We start from the raw sequence: 15,180 nt of genomic DNA, 5'->3' as shown, positions 1-15,180 counted from the left end.
AAATACATAAAACAATGGCAGCTGGCTTTGCTAAAATTAAAATAAACGATTCTTGTCGTAGAAAAGTTGTTTTTTTTTAAAAAAAGAGAAGCAGAAAGAGTAGCAAACACTCCATAATAAATACGTTTCCTATTACCACAAAAGCAAAATAAAACGGACATAAAAGTTTGACACGACAAAACTGTTTTCGTTTTTAAGAGAGCGTTAGGATTAAGTGGCTTAATTAGATATTGGTCTCCAATTGGCAGTTAGTTAGTAGCTTTCCTCTTGAAACCGCATCTCCAGCCGCTGATAAAGTGCTTGCGCCAAGTTTCCCCCCAAAAAGACGCCGACATGGTGCGCTAAGGAAAATCCATCTTTTCTCCGCTATTTACTTTTTGTGTGTGTGTGTGTGTTTCCACAGCAATACGACCCACGGCAGGATGGGTGTGCTGGAAGACGTGGGTGTCAGCGCGGGTGCACGGCCGGGTGGGGAGGGCGCCGGCGGCACCCCCCCCCGCGCCGGCCAGCAGCAGCAGCGGCAGCAGCGGCAGCAGCAGCAGCAGCGGGGCCGGACTTTTCTCCTTGCGCATCACCTGCTCGCCGGCGGCGCAAGCCAGGCTCCGCGCTGCAAGGCGGCGTGTTGGCAGGAGGGAACGGCAACGACTTCTAGGCAAAATAAACTTTTGACAGTGGTAACTAAAAATGAAAAAAAAAAAAAAAACAAAAAAACCAACCCCAAACCAAAAACCAACCCCAAACAACCGACCCTGACAGATAGGGCGGGCACAGTCACTCGCTAACAGCCATCCCCCTGGACGAACCCAGGAGCTGCCGGGGGTGGGAGAAGAGGGGGCGGATTTCAAAGCGACCGAGGGGAGCCGGTGCCGTCCGAGACGGCACGGCGGCCGGCTGCTCACCCCACGGCGGAGTCCGTGCTCCGAGGGGCGGCCGCGGCCCCGGGGGGGTGCTGGGGACGGCGCCCCCGCCCTAGCTGGCCTCGTCGGAGTCGCTGTAGTGGGAGCGGGGCGAGAACTCCCCGTCGCTCCTGTGGGACCGGGGCGACGTTTTGCTCCTCTCCTGCGGCGGCTGCCCGGGCTGCGGCATGAGGAGGGCGGGGGAAGGGGCTCTCTGTCCCATCAGGGCGCCCTCCGCAAAGGCGGGGAAGTGCAGCGGGTCGAGCTGCACCGAGTAGCCCCCCGCGGCCGGCGGCGGCGGGGGGAAGCGAGTCCTGCCGTGCCCGGGGGGCGAGGCTCTCGGCGGCCCCGGCTGCGGCGCCGGCGGCCCCGGCGGCGGCCCGGCCCCGGCCCCGGCCCCGGCGGCGCAGGGCGGCTCGAAGGGAGCCCCGCGGTGCTCGGCCTTGCCGGGGGCGTCGGGGGGGGCGGCGGGGCTGTGCAGCAGCTCGGCCAGGGCGCTGATGTAGATCTGCGCCATCTGCAGCGTCTCGTACTTGGAGAGCTTCTTGTCGTTGTTGAAGGAGGGGATGACGTTGCGCAGCTGGTCGAAGGCGTGGTTCAGCCCGTGCATCCGCCGCCGCTCCCGCGCGTTGGCCGCCAGCCGCCGCTGCTTCTGCACGCCGCTCACCTGCGCCCGCAGGCCGGGCCCGCCGCCGCCCCGCGGCCGCCCGCCGCCCGCCGCCGCGCCCCGCGCCCCGCCGGGGCTGCTCCCGCCGCCCCGCGCCGCGCTCCCCTCCGCCGCCGCCGCCGCCGCCGCCGCCTCCTCCTCCTCCTCGCCGGGCAGCAGGTAGCGGGGCGAGGCGGCGGGCAGCCGCCCGGCGCAGCACACGCCCAGCCAGCCCGGCCCGAAGCCGCAGCCGCCCGACTCCGGCCCCCGCGGCGGCTCCGGCGCCGCCAGCTCCCGCGCGCCCTCGGCCCACGCGGGCCCGCGGCAGGCTCATGGCTCTAGCGCGGGCGCCGAGCGCCCATGGGGCGGGGGGGGGGGTTGGGAGGGGGGCGAGGGGCAGGGCCGGGCCGGGCCGGCTCGCGGCGTGCCCGCCCGCCTCGCGCGTGGCGGCCCGACGTCTCCGGTGTCGGCCGGGCGCCGCGCCCCCCTTTAAGGAGCGGCACGCGCCGGGGTCCCCCCCCGCCTCCGTCCCCCGTCCCCCCCCCCGCTCCCCCCCTCCCCTCCCTCGCGCCCCACCCCTCCCGCCGCCCGCCCTCCACTCGCGCCGGTCGCGTGTCGGCGCGGCCAATGGCGCGCGCGCGGGGGCCGGCGCGTGCGGGGAGCCAATGGCGCGCGGGGCGCGGCCCGCCCGGCGCGCGGCGCGGGGGAGCGGAGGTTGGGGGCGGGGGGGGGGCGGGCGGTGTGTGTGCGAGTGTGTGTGTGTGCGTGTGTGTGCGCGCGTGTGGGTGAGCCGGGGCCGGCGGCACGCGCGGTCCCGCCCCGCCCCGCCCGGGGAGGCGCGCGCCTGGCGGCAGTCCCGCGCGCGGCGGTGCGGAGCGGGGTCGGGGGAGCGCCCCGGCAGCGCGGCGCCCTGCGCCGGGCGGCGGCGGGCGGCCCCGCGGACGGCGGGAACGGGAGCCCGCCGGCACCGGCCCCCCCTCGCCCCGCTGCCGCCCGCCGCTGCCACCGCCGAGGACGCTCCGTCGCGCCCGCCAGGGGAAACGGTCCGTTTCCTTCCCCGGCGGGCCCCCCGCCGGCCAAACCCCGGAGGCTCCGGTAAATGCCCGCCTTGGTGGGCACGGCGCCCTGCCTGCCCGCGCCGGGCACTCGCTTCCTGCCGCCGCGACGCTGCCCCCGAGCTAGCGGTACGGAGGGCCGCCGGCCCCGGGCCGCTGCCGCGGGGCGCCCCGGGCGCTGCGGGCGGCCGCGAATGAAGCGCCGCGGTGCTTTGCAGGGGTTCAGCTGCGAAGCTGCCGAGCGTGTGCCCTGGGCTCTAGCACGTTAGCCCCGCGGGGACACGCGGGAAGCCCGCGCGGGAGGCGGTGGGTGAGAAACGGCGGGGCGTGCGGCCGGGACAGCACGCTCGCCCTGCACCCGGAGCTCCACGTTTTCGGCAGGGTCCCGATCCGCCGCCGGCAAGTTCTTTTGTTCGGCCAACAATAGCTCCCCAAAGGTGGTGGTGAGGGAGATGATAACTCCGCGCACGCATCCTAACTTTCCTTCCGAGCAGCCGCCCCTCCCGCCACCGCCGCCCGCTTGAAGAGGAAAAGTGGAGGTTTACTCATGTGAATAGGCGCGTTGAGAACAAAGTGATGGGCACAGTATGAGGTAGATATGTTTTTTCAAAAGTGAATAACTCGCAAGCCAAGGAGGGAGCGAGGGAGCACAGCAGCTCAAAGCCGTGCAGCGGTGACATAAAATGAGCAACCTTATTAGTTTATTAGGCTGGCTGAGCGCGCTCAGCGCATTGCAGGCGCCTGGGGCCCACCTTCCACAAACAACTGGATGTTTTCGAGCAACCGCGACGTGGATGGTTTGCTTTCTTTAAAAAAGAAACCGAGGCAAGCCTTCGCTATTCTTTTCTGCTCGCAATTATGGTTTAGAGGCAAAGCTGCCGGCCTCCCCCCCCCCCCCCCCGAGCAAGTAATCAATTTCCGATCAAAAAATGAAAACGTTTACTTAGTAAGAAAGATGAAAAAGGAGGAGAAGTTTATGCCTTGTTTCTGTGTATTATCCATGAAGTTGGCAGGCCATCTATTTGTACCCGGCAGCGACTTTTATAAGCTCCTATCGTATTACCGCACACACGTAGATGCTTATAGCATTAAAAAAAAATAAATAAATCCTCTCCACCGTGCTGAACGGTACTGTTTGCCAGCTAAATACCCAACCCTCCAGCTTTCCTTTCCGTCGCCAGGCACCACGTGTTCCCTCACCCGGTCCCGGCGGTACAAGGTTTCTTTGCGAGGAGTCCCGCCGCACCCTCCTCCCCGGGGTTAAGCCTGCGCGTCCCCGTTTCGAGCTGCTCGACGCGAGGACCGCGGGCCAAAGCGTGGAGATGAGCGGGAGCTTTGCCAAGCGGGAGCCGCTGACACGCGTTCGCAGACGCCTAGCAAGCTCGCAGGCATGGGGAGAGCGATGGCGGTGCGGTCTCGAAGTCTTAAACACCTCGCTCCCGGCTGGTGGGCCACGGGCCTGTTGCTCCCTGGCAGCGGGCCCAATCCTCCAGCCCACAAGCCACCTGCTTTCCAAGGCCCCAAGCACGGAGGGAAGCGGCATCCCATTAGCATCCTGTGCGGATGTGGGGCGACTGGTGCCCAGGAGGGGCCCTGGCCTCTGGGTACCCCACGCTCCCGGCAGGGCCGGAGCTCACGGCAGCTGCTGTGGGGCTGCCCTTAGCAGGACCGCAGTGGTTTTACGGGGCGCAGGGGAGATCAGCCTAACACCCTGGCACGCTCCTCGGACCGTCAGCCCGGCTGAGAAACACTTCCAGCAGCTTATTTTCCAAGCGTGTGTTTTGTGAGCGCGCGCTTGGAAACTGGAGGCATTTGAGACTGGCTCGATAGTTTGCCTTTGAAAGGGCACACACAAAAAGCCATTTTCCCCACCAACACTACTGGTCAGAGGGGGAAAAAAAATTATTTCATTGAAACCCATTGCTCTGCGTATGCCCACGGCTGCTGTGCACGCACATGCACTCTGAGTCAAAGTCAAAGGCAAAGGGTGGTTTATGTCAGCGCTGGGTTTAGCTCTGCTCTCCCAGAATAAGATAAATGTAAGTGATGAAGAACTCCTGGGGCTGGCTGAACTCATTTTGTATTCAACACTGCCCGGCCCTTTTCTCTTCCCTTTCTCCCTCTCTTTGTATGTTCAAGCCTACTTGAGTTTCTTTTTTTCTTTTGTAGAAGTTGGTTCTTTTGAAGCGGTTCGAGGCACGCCCTGCCGCAAAGGGAACTTCACGGGAGTCGGAAACACAGGCACACCGGTCTGAAACACTTACTGTACAATAGCAGGAATGTAGGAAGCCTTGAAAATGAATCTGCTCTCTCTAAGAAAGTGTCAAAGCTTTCACAGGAAAACAAACTGAACTTATCCCCGTATCTTTATGCAGATTTCCCCCTGCTCCCCCCCCCCCCCCCCACTCCCCGCTCCCAGTCTGGTTAAGGGCCGAGGCAGCAACTCAACTCGGGGTCAGGCACATATTAGTGTTACAGAAAAATGGGTTACGAAAGGGGGGGAGAACAGACTTGCAAAGCCAGAGACATTTTCAAAGCACACAAAGCACGTGGGCCAGCCCTCAGCTTAACTGTTCTCAACAGTCTAATTGCTCATTCAATCCCATTTCAAGATCAGCCGGCTGCTCTGCAGGCATCACCACTGGTTAGGAAGTATTTTATTCCTTCTCTTCCCTTGCCCCACTTTCTCCACACGTTCTCCCATTTCCTCCCTTCCTTTTGAAAAGCAGGGAGGAACCCTCTCCGTGCCTCCTCTGGCTTGTGATCTGGTCTTCAGGCAGTTAAACGCACGAGTGGATAGAGACAAAGTGTGAGTGTCGCTTACTGAGGTCAGGTAATCCTCGCTGAATCCCAACCGCAACCTGCCCAGGCCTCCAGCAAGAGGAGGGAAGGGGGATTCCTGCCCACCTGGTGGCCGACCTGCACCCTGGGATGGCAAACCTTGCCTAGAAGCCACTACAGTGAGCTACAACAAGCACATAAAGACAATGCACAGCCTAATTTTCAGTCTCCTCGACTGCACCATGGGAATATTCACCCAGAGAAAGCGTTCATCTTTACATTATTCAGAGCAAGTGAGCCAGCAGCAAGTCTTTCTCAGACTCCTCCTATGACCAGTGCCTGATGCTTTACTGTCAAATGTGTTTTAAATACACATTAGAAGTGATGACTGGAAGAAATGCAAAAGCCCAGGTACCTGGGACGTTGCTACAGACTCCAACGTTTGTGAAACCTGCCCCTTTCCACTCGTCAATAATCGGGACCACGTTGCTGCTGAAGCAGATGTGCCCTCATTTCTGCAGAGCAACCTTCCTGGGCAGGTCGTTAAAATTACCCGATGTCATTCACTTCGACTCTTTGAGGGTCTATAAAACTAATTCCCATTTCCTGGTGTCATTTAGCCCCGTAAAGATCTAGTGCAGACCGATGCTCTGGGGTTAACCCTGCAGACACTTTCTGTTTGGTACAGTTAATTCTAGCGCGAGTACTCCCACTGCCTCCAAGAGAAATGCAAAGCATTGCTGTAACAATACTTGCCTACCTCCTGGGGTCATTGTGAGGCGTAATGAATTCAGCTTTGTAATATACTTGGAAATCTTATCTATAGAATTTACACCTACATACTCTTTGCCCTTTTATTTCAATGGCTGTAACTGTTACTGTGAATTTAACTTATGCTCATGTTTTAAAAATAAAAAGCTTCATATTCAAGGACGCATCACTAATAATAACAGTTTTCCTTCGGTCACTTTTTGTTTTAAACACTGTCTTGTTTTTACACTCGGCTTGGCAAGGAGTTTCCACTAAAACTGCTAAATGCCTTCAGTCCCACCAAAGTCTCGGAGAGTTGGGACACTTCTCAGCTGTGGGACACGTTCAACAACAGGCCTCCAGGAAAACAAAACAACCCCAAACCATCAAAGACCATCACGCAGGGGCTTGCAGGGCTGTTGCCATGGTCTGGTAAGTACTGCCATGGCACTGGATGATCAGAGGACCTGGTATGGAAGGCAGCAAGCAGTTTCCTCCCGTCCTAAGCTTGGAAAAATCTGACCATGGAGGCGCACAAGTCTGCATTTGCTTGGTTGCTGCTTCTGACAGGAGCTGTAACCCAGAGAGCTGGCAGTAGCTCAGACGGGCAGCTTTTGGATTAGGATCTGCATTACCAAGTATATCCCAGAGCTAAGCTCTTGAAGGGAGAAGAGTTAATGACTTAAAAATAATTACACTCTGCACAGAATTGAAAGGTTTTCCTTGCAGTGCAAGACTGCTTTAATGCAATGGAAACACTAGTATCAGACCCAAGGGATCTGTGTGTGTCAGAGGCTTTACACTTTCCCCATCCTTGAGCTCCTCATGTCTTTAATAGCGATGTTATTCCAGGTATAGTTTGTTGGCCCTCTGCAGCAGGAACAATTCTGCTGGGCCTGTGTGTGCTCACACGCACCACCCACAGGTCCATCATTTTAGTCACTCTTGAAATGAGCAACAACAGAATGCCAATAACTGTCCTTGCTTAAGACATTGTGTGTTAGAAAGTGCTTTAAAAACAAGTGTTGTCTAGCATGCTTTCATTAGGCTGTTACTTAATACGTTTTACTGATAAAAATCACTTGACCAAGAAAATGAACAGTGCCATCAACAGTTCTACAGCATAAGAACACCACTTTATCAGGTTTAAGATTAGAGTATTAACATCCATCCATCCATCCACCCACCCACAGAGACAATATATGCCCTTCAAATCACATCTGGTCACCTCCACTTGCTCTCAATGTCTCTTGCACCAGAACCCAGGGAGTGTAAGTACTCCAGATTTCTAGGCACGTAGAATTAACTGGTACTAGATCTGTTTTTTTAAGTGATCGCCACAGCATTCCCTCTTTCACTGTCACTTTAGCCATTGCACAGAGTATAGTTTTAAAGGTCTGCTCTGGGAAAAGATTCTAATCATAGGCTGGAAGTATAAACTAAAAATTTAGCTTGCAGACTCTGTGGCACAGTAATAACGTATTTCAGTGGACAAGTGGGAAAAAACAACAGTTGATGTGTAAGCAGGAGGAAAAAAAGGAAAAATCTGACATCTTAAACAGTCGACATTGCCTCTCAACAACAGTGTTACTAGAGCAGTAAACTGGGAGCGGGGGTGTGGGGTGTGTGTGCTTCAATTGTACTGGGCCTTGGATATGGCATTCTCGCATCCATCACCCACAAAGCACCTGGCAATTACGCAGCCCTGTGCCTGAAGGAGGTTTCTTAGCAGTGGAAATACCAGCCTGGAATTTGAATCTTTGCAGGTCTCCCGAGGAGAGAAGGTGTCTAAAATGCAAAGAGTAAATATTTACAGTCACAGAAGCCAAAATAATGCAGAGAACAGTGGTCCCTCTAAGGGGAAAAAAGCAAGCAAATGGACCCAAGCTGGTGCTGATCAGCACCTTACATCAATCCCCCAGAGCAAACAGTATTTCCCCATGAAAGAAGCACTTGTCAGCCAAGAAAAAATACTACCTTGCCATCCACGGGAAATCTTCCTGTTTAATCCCTGACAGCAAAGATCACGGGGGCTTCTAGGAACAATCAATTTCCAACACAACACAGCACCAACACAACTTTCAGGAACTACCCCTGTGAAAGGCTGTGAAAACAAATCCCTCTGAAGACATCTTCATGTGGTCTACTACCTTGTAAATTAGGATGTCTTCAGAATTTTTAAATACTTGTTAAAAAAGTAGAACCAGAATAATTTTTCTTCTTCTTTTTTTTTTTTGCATGGGGTTAAGATACCCATACATCCCCCAGCACAGAAAGATTTTAAAGTGCTCTTAAACAAATCCTACGTATGACAAAAATTAAGCATTTTAAGAGGCTTAAGCTTTAGGGGCATCTCAAAATGCCAAGCCATGCAGAAGACTCTTTCCAGTCTATCAGACAACAGACATCTTCAGCTGAGCGTTGTTTGCAGTGCTTGCGATGGGTTTCCTCATTGGTTAAGTTCAGAGACAGCGATGCTCAGTTGCAGTCCTGTAGCTCTTGGGAAGCAGTTCTCCTGTGGCAGCAGGCTTGCAAAATCCTGCCTGTGGCAAGATCTGTACCTCTGGCATACCCCCGGGCTGCAGATCGGTTTGCTCTGGAGCTGGAGGGACACTTGCTATAGTTTGTAAGCATTTCTATTTTCCAGGCAAGCAGGATGTTTTGAACTCTGTAAAATTTTTAGGAATTCCCGCAGGGTGAAGCCTCATCTGCAGCATGCAAGAGCTATGTTGAGGTAGAAGGCGAGGCTAGGCACAGCTGATGGCCTGGTGAGGCCAGGCGCTTGAGAGCTTTCATCAGGAACCCCCAGTTTTCACTAGCTTGGGTGTATAGCTCTCACAGTCCACATGACATCCCCTGTGTGGGTCACACAAGTGTTCAGTGTGAGAACCCGAGCGGCTCGGCTTTGGGGGGGGGGGGAGTGGCAGGAGTAACCACCATCCCACCCTGCCTCGTTTGTGAGCACAAAACCCCCCCTCTTGCTTCTGCGTGGCTGTTGCATCCGTGCCACTAGAAATTATTTTTGCTGCAGGCCTGTGTACACCTGCATCCCAGTGAGAGCGCGAGGAGACGACGTCTTGCCGGGAAGGCAGCGCGAAAGCAACGTCCAGCAAGAGCTGCTTTGCTAAACAAAAGCCTGGTGTCTCGGCAGGTCCCTCCGTGCCCTGCCACAGCCTGCTGGGATGGCCATGCGGGCGTTTCTCTCCTACCTCTCCCAGCAACACCGGTCTCCCCGGCTCGGGGCACCCATTTTGGTGGCGCAGCTGCTTGGTGGGCACCATTTGCCAGTCGGGCTCGCAGAACCCAGGCCACCCAACCGAAGGTGCTCCCCCCAAAGCCTCACCCTCGTGAGACGGCGGCGAAGCCCACCGACCCGTCCCCGTCCTCCCCCCGAGCCCCTCGGGTGGGGTGTGCGCCCCGGGGCTGCCCCTCTGCCGGCAACAGGTTGAATATTGTAGGTGTGGGCGATTAAAGTGTCGCCGGCACAATGGCGGTCTGTGTCCCATTCGCCACGCCCGGGCTCCTCTTTGGAAAGCGCACACAAGAGGTGACACGGCGCTGGCCCCCGCCATTATGCCGGCGGCATAGCGGCGCGGCCCGCCCCGTCTCCCGGGAAATGCGGCTCCCCCGGCCGCCGCGGGACCACCGCGGCCGCGCACGGCTCCGCGCGCCCCGCCTCAACGGCTGCCCCCCTCCTCCAACGGCTGCCCCCCTCCTCCAACGGCTGCCCCCCTCCTCCAACGGCTCTCGCCCTCCCAAAGGCTGCCCCCCCCCGGGGGAAGGGGGGCACACGGGCGGCGGGCGCCTGGCGCAGGGAGGGGCGGGCGAAAAGCCGACGGCGGCGCCCCCGAAGCACTTCGCGGGGACAAGGAGCCCCGGCTGCCCCGCGCCGCCGAGGCCCCGGCGAGCCGGAGCGGGACCCGAGCGCCGCCGCCGCCGCCGCCGCCGTGTGGGAGCCGGAGGCGGTGCCGCAGCGCCACCACCCGGGCGGCGGCGGGCACGGCGGGGCGGGCAGGGCTGCCGGTCCCGGCCGCAAAAATCATCCCCGCTCCTTCACCGCTGCTTCCCGCCTTCCCCCGCTCCGCTGAGGGTAAAGGCTGGTCAAGCGCTTGTTGAGCCCCCGTCCCTGGAGGGGCAACAGCCTCCCTGGTGAAACTCCTCAAACGCAGACTTGCTCCCGCACAACGTGCAAGGCTGATGAAATACAGCGCGCTTTTCGGCTTCGGATTCCCCGAACAGCAGCATCAGCCCGGCTCGGTGCGGGCACTCACCGTGCTCCCCGCAGGCGGCCGGGCTGCTGTTAGCGTCCCCCGGCCCGCGGGGTGCCGGTGCAGCAGGCGGGGCAGAGCTGGGAGCCCGTCCGCAGGTTCCCGCCTCCGGCCGAACGAAGCACCCCGGCTGCCTCACCTGTGCTAGGCCGTTAACGGCAGCGAGGAGCCAGGTAAAGCCGTCAGCGAGTAAACACAGTGGTTATCCGGGGCAGGTGTGCACGAGATGATAGACAGCAGTAGATTCAAGCCAGGCTGAGAGACAAGGCCGAATTTAGCCCCTCCAGTCTGCTATTGACAGGAGCGCTGAACCGAGCAATGCCACTTTTTTGTTTGAGAATTAAAGCCAAAACTCTCCATAAGGGAAAAATCCAGCTAGGTGTTGTACAAAGGAAATAGGCTGCTGGGTTTGGGGGTTTCCAACTCCAGCAGCAGAGTAACCAGTGCTAACAGTGGGCTTTTTTCCTCGATCTTTTCCTCTTTTTTTGGCCATGCTTTTGTGAGTGACCACTGGAAATCTGTATGCAAACGCACTGCACCTGCTTGTTCCTCATATGGCTTTAACCTACGAAATAATAGAAATGTATGTCTGTACTCCAGGTTAACATCTATTTATACTCCAGCAAATTATACCATGGATAATCATAGAATCATAGAATGGTTTGGGTTGGAAGGGACCTTAAAGATCATCTAGTTCCAACCCCTCCTGCCATGGGCAGGGACACCTTCCACTAGACCAGGTTGCTCAAAGCCCCATCCAGCCTGGCCTGGAACACTTCCAGGGACGGGGCATCCACAACCTCTCTGGGCAACCTGTTCCGGTGCCTCATCACCCTCACAGTAAAGAACTTCTTCCTTACATCTAATCTAAATCTACCTCTTTCAGTTTAAAGCCATTAACCCCTTGTCCTATCACCACATGTCCTTGTAAAAAGTCCCTCTCTGGCTTTCCTGTAGACCTTTCCTTTAGGTACTGGAAGGCTGCTGTAAGTTCTCCATGGAGCCTGCTCTTCTCCAGGTGGAACAATCCCAACTCTCTCAACCTGTCTTCATAGGAGGGGTGTTCCATTCCTCTGATCATCTTTGTGGCCCTCGTCTGGACTCGCTCCAACAGGTCCATGTCCTTCTTAAGTTGAGGGCCCCAGAGCTGAACATAGTACTCCAGGTGGGGTCTCACGAGAGTAGAGTAGAAGGGCAGAATCACCTCCCTTGACCTGCTGGTCACGCTTCTTTTGAAGCAGCCCAGAATGCGATTGGCTTTGTGGGCTGCAAGTGCACATTGCTGGCTCATATTCATTTTTTCATCCACTAATACCCCCAAGTCCTTCTCCTCAGGGCTACTCTTAATCCATTCTCTGCTCAGCCTGTATTTGTGCTTGGGATTGCCCTGACCCAGGTGCAGGACCTTGCACTTGGCCTTGTTGAACTTCATGAGGTTCATAACACACTGGCTGTAATTTTTAGAAGGAAAGCTGCTTGTATGTGTCAATATTTATGGAATAAATCCTTAGAAATATTTAAGGAAATAAGTTTTCCCTTTTCAAACAACCCATACAAGATATAACAGGCCTAATATACTTATGAATAGGCCTACATTTGTCAGATGATGTAGCAAGCCTTTAAAACTGAAGATCACAATGATATTTATTGAAGACAATAAATATCTTTCAAAAGTCAGATTTCCAGGTGTATTGGCTCTACTTCTACCTATCTTTCATCTTGATGTAGGAAAAACAAAGCTCCCTGTGTCTCATATCAGTTATACTTTCTGTATTGTATAGAGAGTCTAAATGGTTGTCTTTTTTATCATATAAAGTGTTTTACGGAATTCTGTTTTGTCAGAGAGGAAGAAGAAAACTTCACCCACAGTTTCCTCAACCTGCAGAGATATAAAACCAATCCAAGCAACAGCAGATATTATTCAGAAAGGTCTGTAAAAGTTAGAGCAAGGCAAACCATTGCAGTGTTGCCTGAGCACTATTTCGTCAAGCAACATGCTTTTCTGTTACACTACATCAATTTCTTGCTGTGTTTGCTGTCATGCTGCAAAGACTATTCCTTAAAAATGTGTCAGATAGTAGGAGTAGCAAGTAACCACATTATTAGCTTTGTTCACACTATTTGCTTTCTTTCTCCCGTTCCCCCGCGTGTAAGCAAAAGAATTAATTAGTAACAACATGGGTCAGCTGTGATTACTCTTACTGTGGTCCACAGGGAATATTCATATACAGGGAATATTCAAAACCAAACAAGACCTCCCCACTGTGTGTGTGAAGAAGCATGTCCCTGGCCAGTGGGGGAGAAAGGCAAGCTTACCAGCGGTGGCAGGGCTACAATGCACTCATAGAGCTGCCCACTCCCCTTTTTTTTTTCCTGGCACTTGACAGGGACACCAGCTAGACTGGCAGACCGAGGCAAATGTAACACAAACAACCCATGAGAAGGTTTGTTTTTTTTTTTTTTTCCCAACTGTGCTTTTTAATTTCTAGGAGTTGTAAAACATTTACCACCTTCACACCAGGCTCCCAGGCAAAATGCTTGTGACGGCATCTTCTGGCCGCCTCTGGCTGTGCCGAGTGGGAAAAGAGCATCCCTCTGCAGTCAGGTAAGGGGAGTAAGCAGCACCTCTGAGCCTTTCTTTGAGTGGCAACAAAAGTTAGATTCAGGTGGGGCAATTTCCTATATGTAGAAGGAGGATATGATATTTCCATTCATGAGGATTGTTCCTGTGGATGTTTGCAGACGGGGCTTTGATCCAGTTCATAATGTATCCATCCCGTACATAGTCAGAGAGCTAACAGGAAAGCCTGCGTAGTTAGAAGGGGCTGCTGCGAAGGAAGGGGCTGCTTTCTACTCCCTGGCTTGCTACATTTTTCCAGTGATGTCCCATCTATAGTCATGTGCCAGTGTGGGGGACTGGGATACTGCACCCTGCGTAGCAATGATGCTGCCGCAGCCCTGCAGGGAGGGGAAAGGCAGGCAAAGTTTGTCTGTCCTAGTGGGCAACCAGGTGTGAATCCTCAACTTAGGGGTGGGGGGCATCTTTGCCCTGAAATAATCACCCCTTTCCTTTCTCCTCCTTCTTTCCATAGCCTCCCTTGAGTCTGGTGCTGGGGTCAAATGGAGGGGGGTGAGGGGGTGGGGCAAGCAAGCAGCTGAAACAGAGCTGGGGGCAGGGAGCACAGCTGCAGAGCACTCACCTGGTGGGCTGTAACACGAGGCTCTTATGGGGCTGCAAAAGCAAACCTGCACATTGCACCTTGGCAGAGGCTGTACCTGAGCTGCTAGTTTCCATGCCTTGTAAGGCCAAGTTACTATGCTGCCACGCTGGCTGCGGCATGGGCAGGGACAGCAATCTAGGGAAGCACCTGCAGCTGTGTGGTTACATGAGGAGCTCAACAACTATCTCATGAAGACATGCATGTGCACCCCCCCCTTTTACTAATTAATGGGTTTCCCTTAAATGCCTTATTTTTATTTGGGGGGGGGGCAGTATTATATTGGATGATAGCTGGATTTGCAAATAAAGCTGTTAATTTTTGTTTTGGCACTCCGCAGCAGTCCCTTATCCCGTGTTGTCTTGGTGCATCACCCGCTTGGAACAAGGAATGGGACACAAGCATTTTTTTTTGTTTAGAAGGGGAAAAAATTATCCTGCTTTGAAGGAAAGGTTGGCCTTACTAGTGCTGGTAGGAGCAATTAGCTACAGGAGCACCGAGCTGTCATGTCATGGTGGAGGGGTGTCCTGTGCTTACTGGGCTGCAAGTAGCCTTCTTTCTCCACTGGTATGGCAGTTACTGATGCCAGGCATTTGTACCAGGGCTCATACTGTCGCTGCGCCCGTTCACATGCTTTGGGCAGCATGAGCAGCACCTCTGGGGAAAGCTCCCTGTTGTGGGAGGCTAACCTGGCATACAAAGGGCTCCTGCCCTGATACGTGGCACTTCCCAGCTGCTGGTGGGCTCACACACCGCTTCTGGAGGGAACTGGGGAGAAATGTGTGACCCACTTATCTGCCTCTGTAGCCCTGCTTACGAGCCTCAGGTATGTCCATAACAGCCCCTGCTGTTTTTAAGGGGCCAAAACTGGTCTGAAATGACTGCTGGGGCAGAAGGAGCTGTGGTGAATGTGTGTCTCTGGCCTGTGAACAGGACAACCATTGCCTCTTCCCACTGCCAACCCACCCGGGTGGTGCAACCCTCTCCTTGGCTCCCTGCTTGCCTCTCTCTCGTCCCAGTATCCTCAGCTAAAAGCCCTTCTCTGAGCATTTGGGAAGGAAAGATTTATTTTTCCCCTTACAGCAGTGAACTGGTTCTGAGATGCTGAATGCTTGCTTCTGCCTCATATTTCCTGTGTGACCTGGAGCACAGTAGTTAATGACTTGACAGTTCAGTTTTCTGGCTGTAATGTTTTTCTTCCTTCTGATGTATGTTATAGAAATAAATTCTGTAGTACATGCAAAGCGTCGTGCCACTGTGACGAATGGGATGGGGGGGCAGATTCTGTAAGTCTTGACAGATAGTAAATTTATTTTTATAACTACACCTCTTGCAAGGTAATTTTTTTTCATGAAATTCATGGCTGTAATTTTGGGGCATTGGTACAGTTTTTTGGTTAGGAATTCATTAAGCTGTGAATCATTTTGCCGGCACTGACCTTCCTTTGGAGGCTTCTGTTTCTGACCTCATGAATGATGCCTTGGGCAAGACATGACAAGCTGATAGGTTGTGATGATGCATTTGCAGTTGCCCACTGGTCTTGATGTGACATGTGGATGTGCTGTT

At 54.8% G+C, this 15,180-nt stretch overlaps 1 protein-coding gene across 1 annotated transcript; it reads right to left on the bottom strand.

The window, feature by feature from the left end:
• Positions 1 to 378: 378 nt before the first annotated feature.
• Positions 379 to 2,077, bottom strand: ATOH1 (atonal bHLH transcription factor 1). The gene is given in 2 exon segments (XM_030017021.1): positions 379 to 1,858; positions 1,860 to 2,077. Coding segments are annotated over 2 exon segments (906 nt in total). The 5' UTR covers positions 1,877 to 2,077; the 3' UTR covers positions 379 to 969.
• Between the last annotated feature and the right edge of the window lie 13,103 nt (positions 2,078 to 15,180).

This window comes from Aquila chrysaetos, chromosome 1 (genome assembly GCF_900496995.4).
Source record: "Aquila chrysaetos chrysaetos chromosome 1, bAquChr1.4, whole genome shotgun sequence".
Taxonomy (NCBI): Eukaryota; Metazoa; Chordata; class Aves; order Accipitriformes; family Accipitridae; genus Aquila; species Aquila chrysaetos.
The sequence above is the reverse complement of the archived record's forward strand: the minus strand, read 5'-3'. Positions and strand labels throughout refer to the sequence as shown.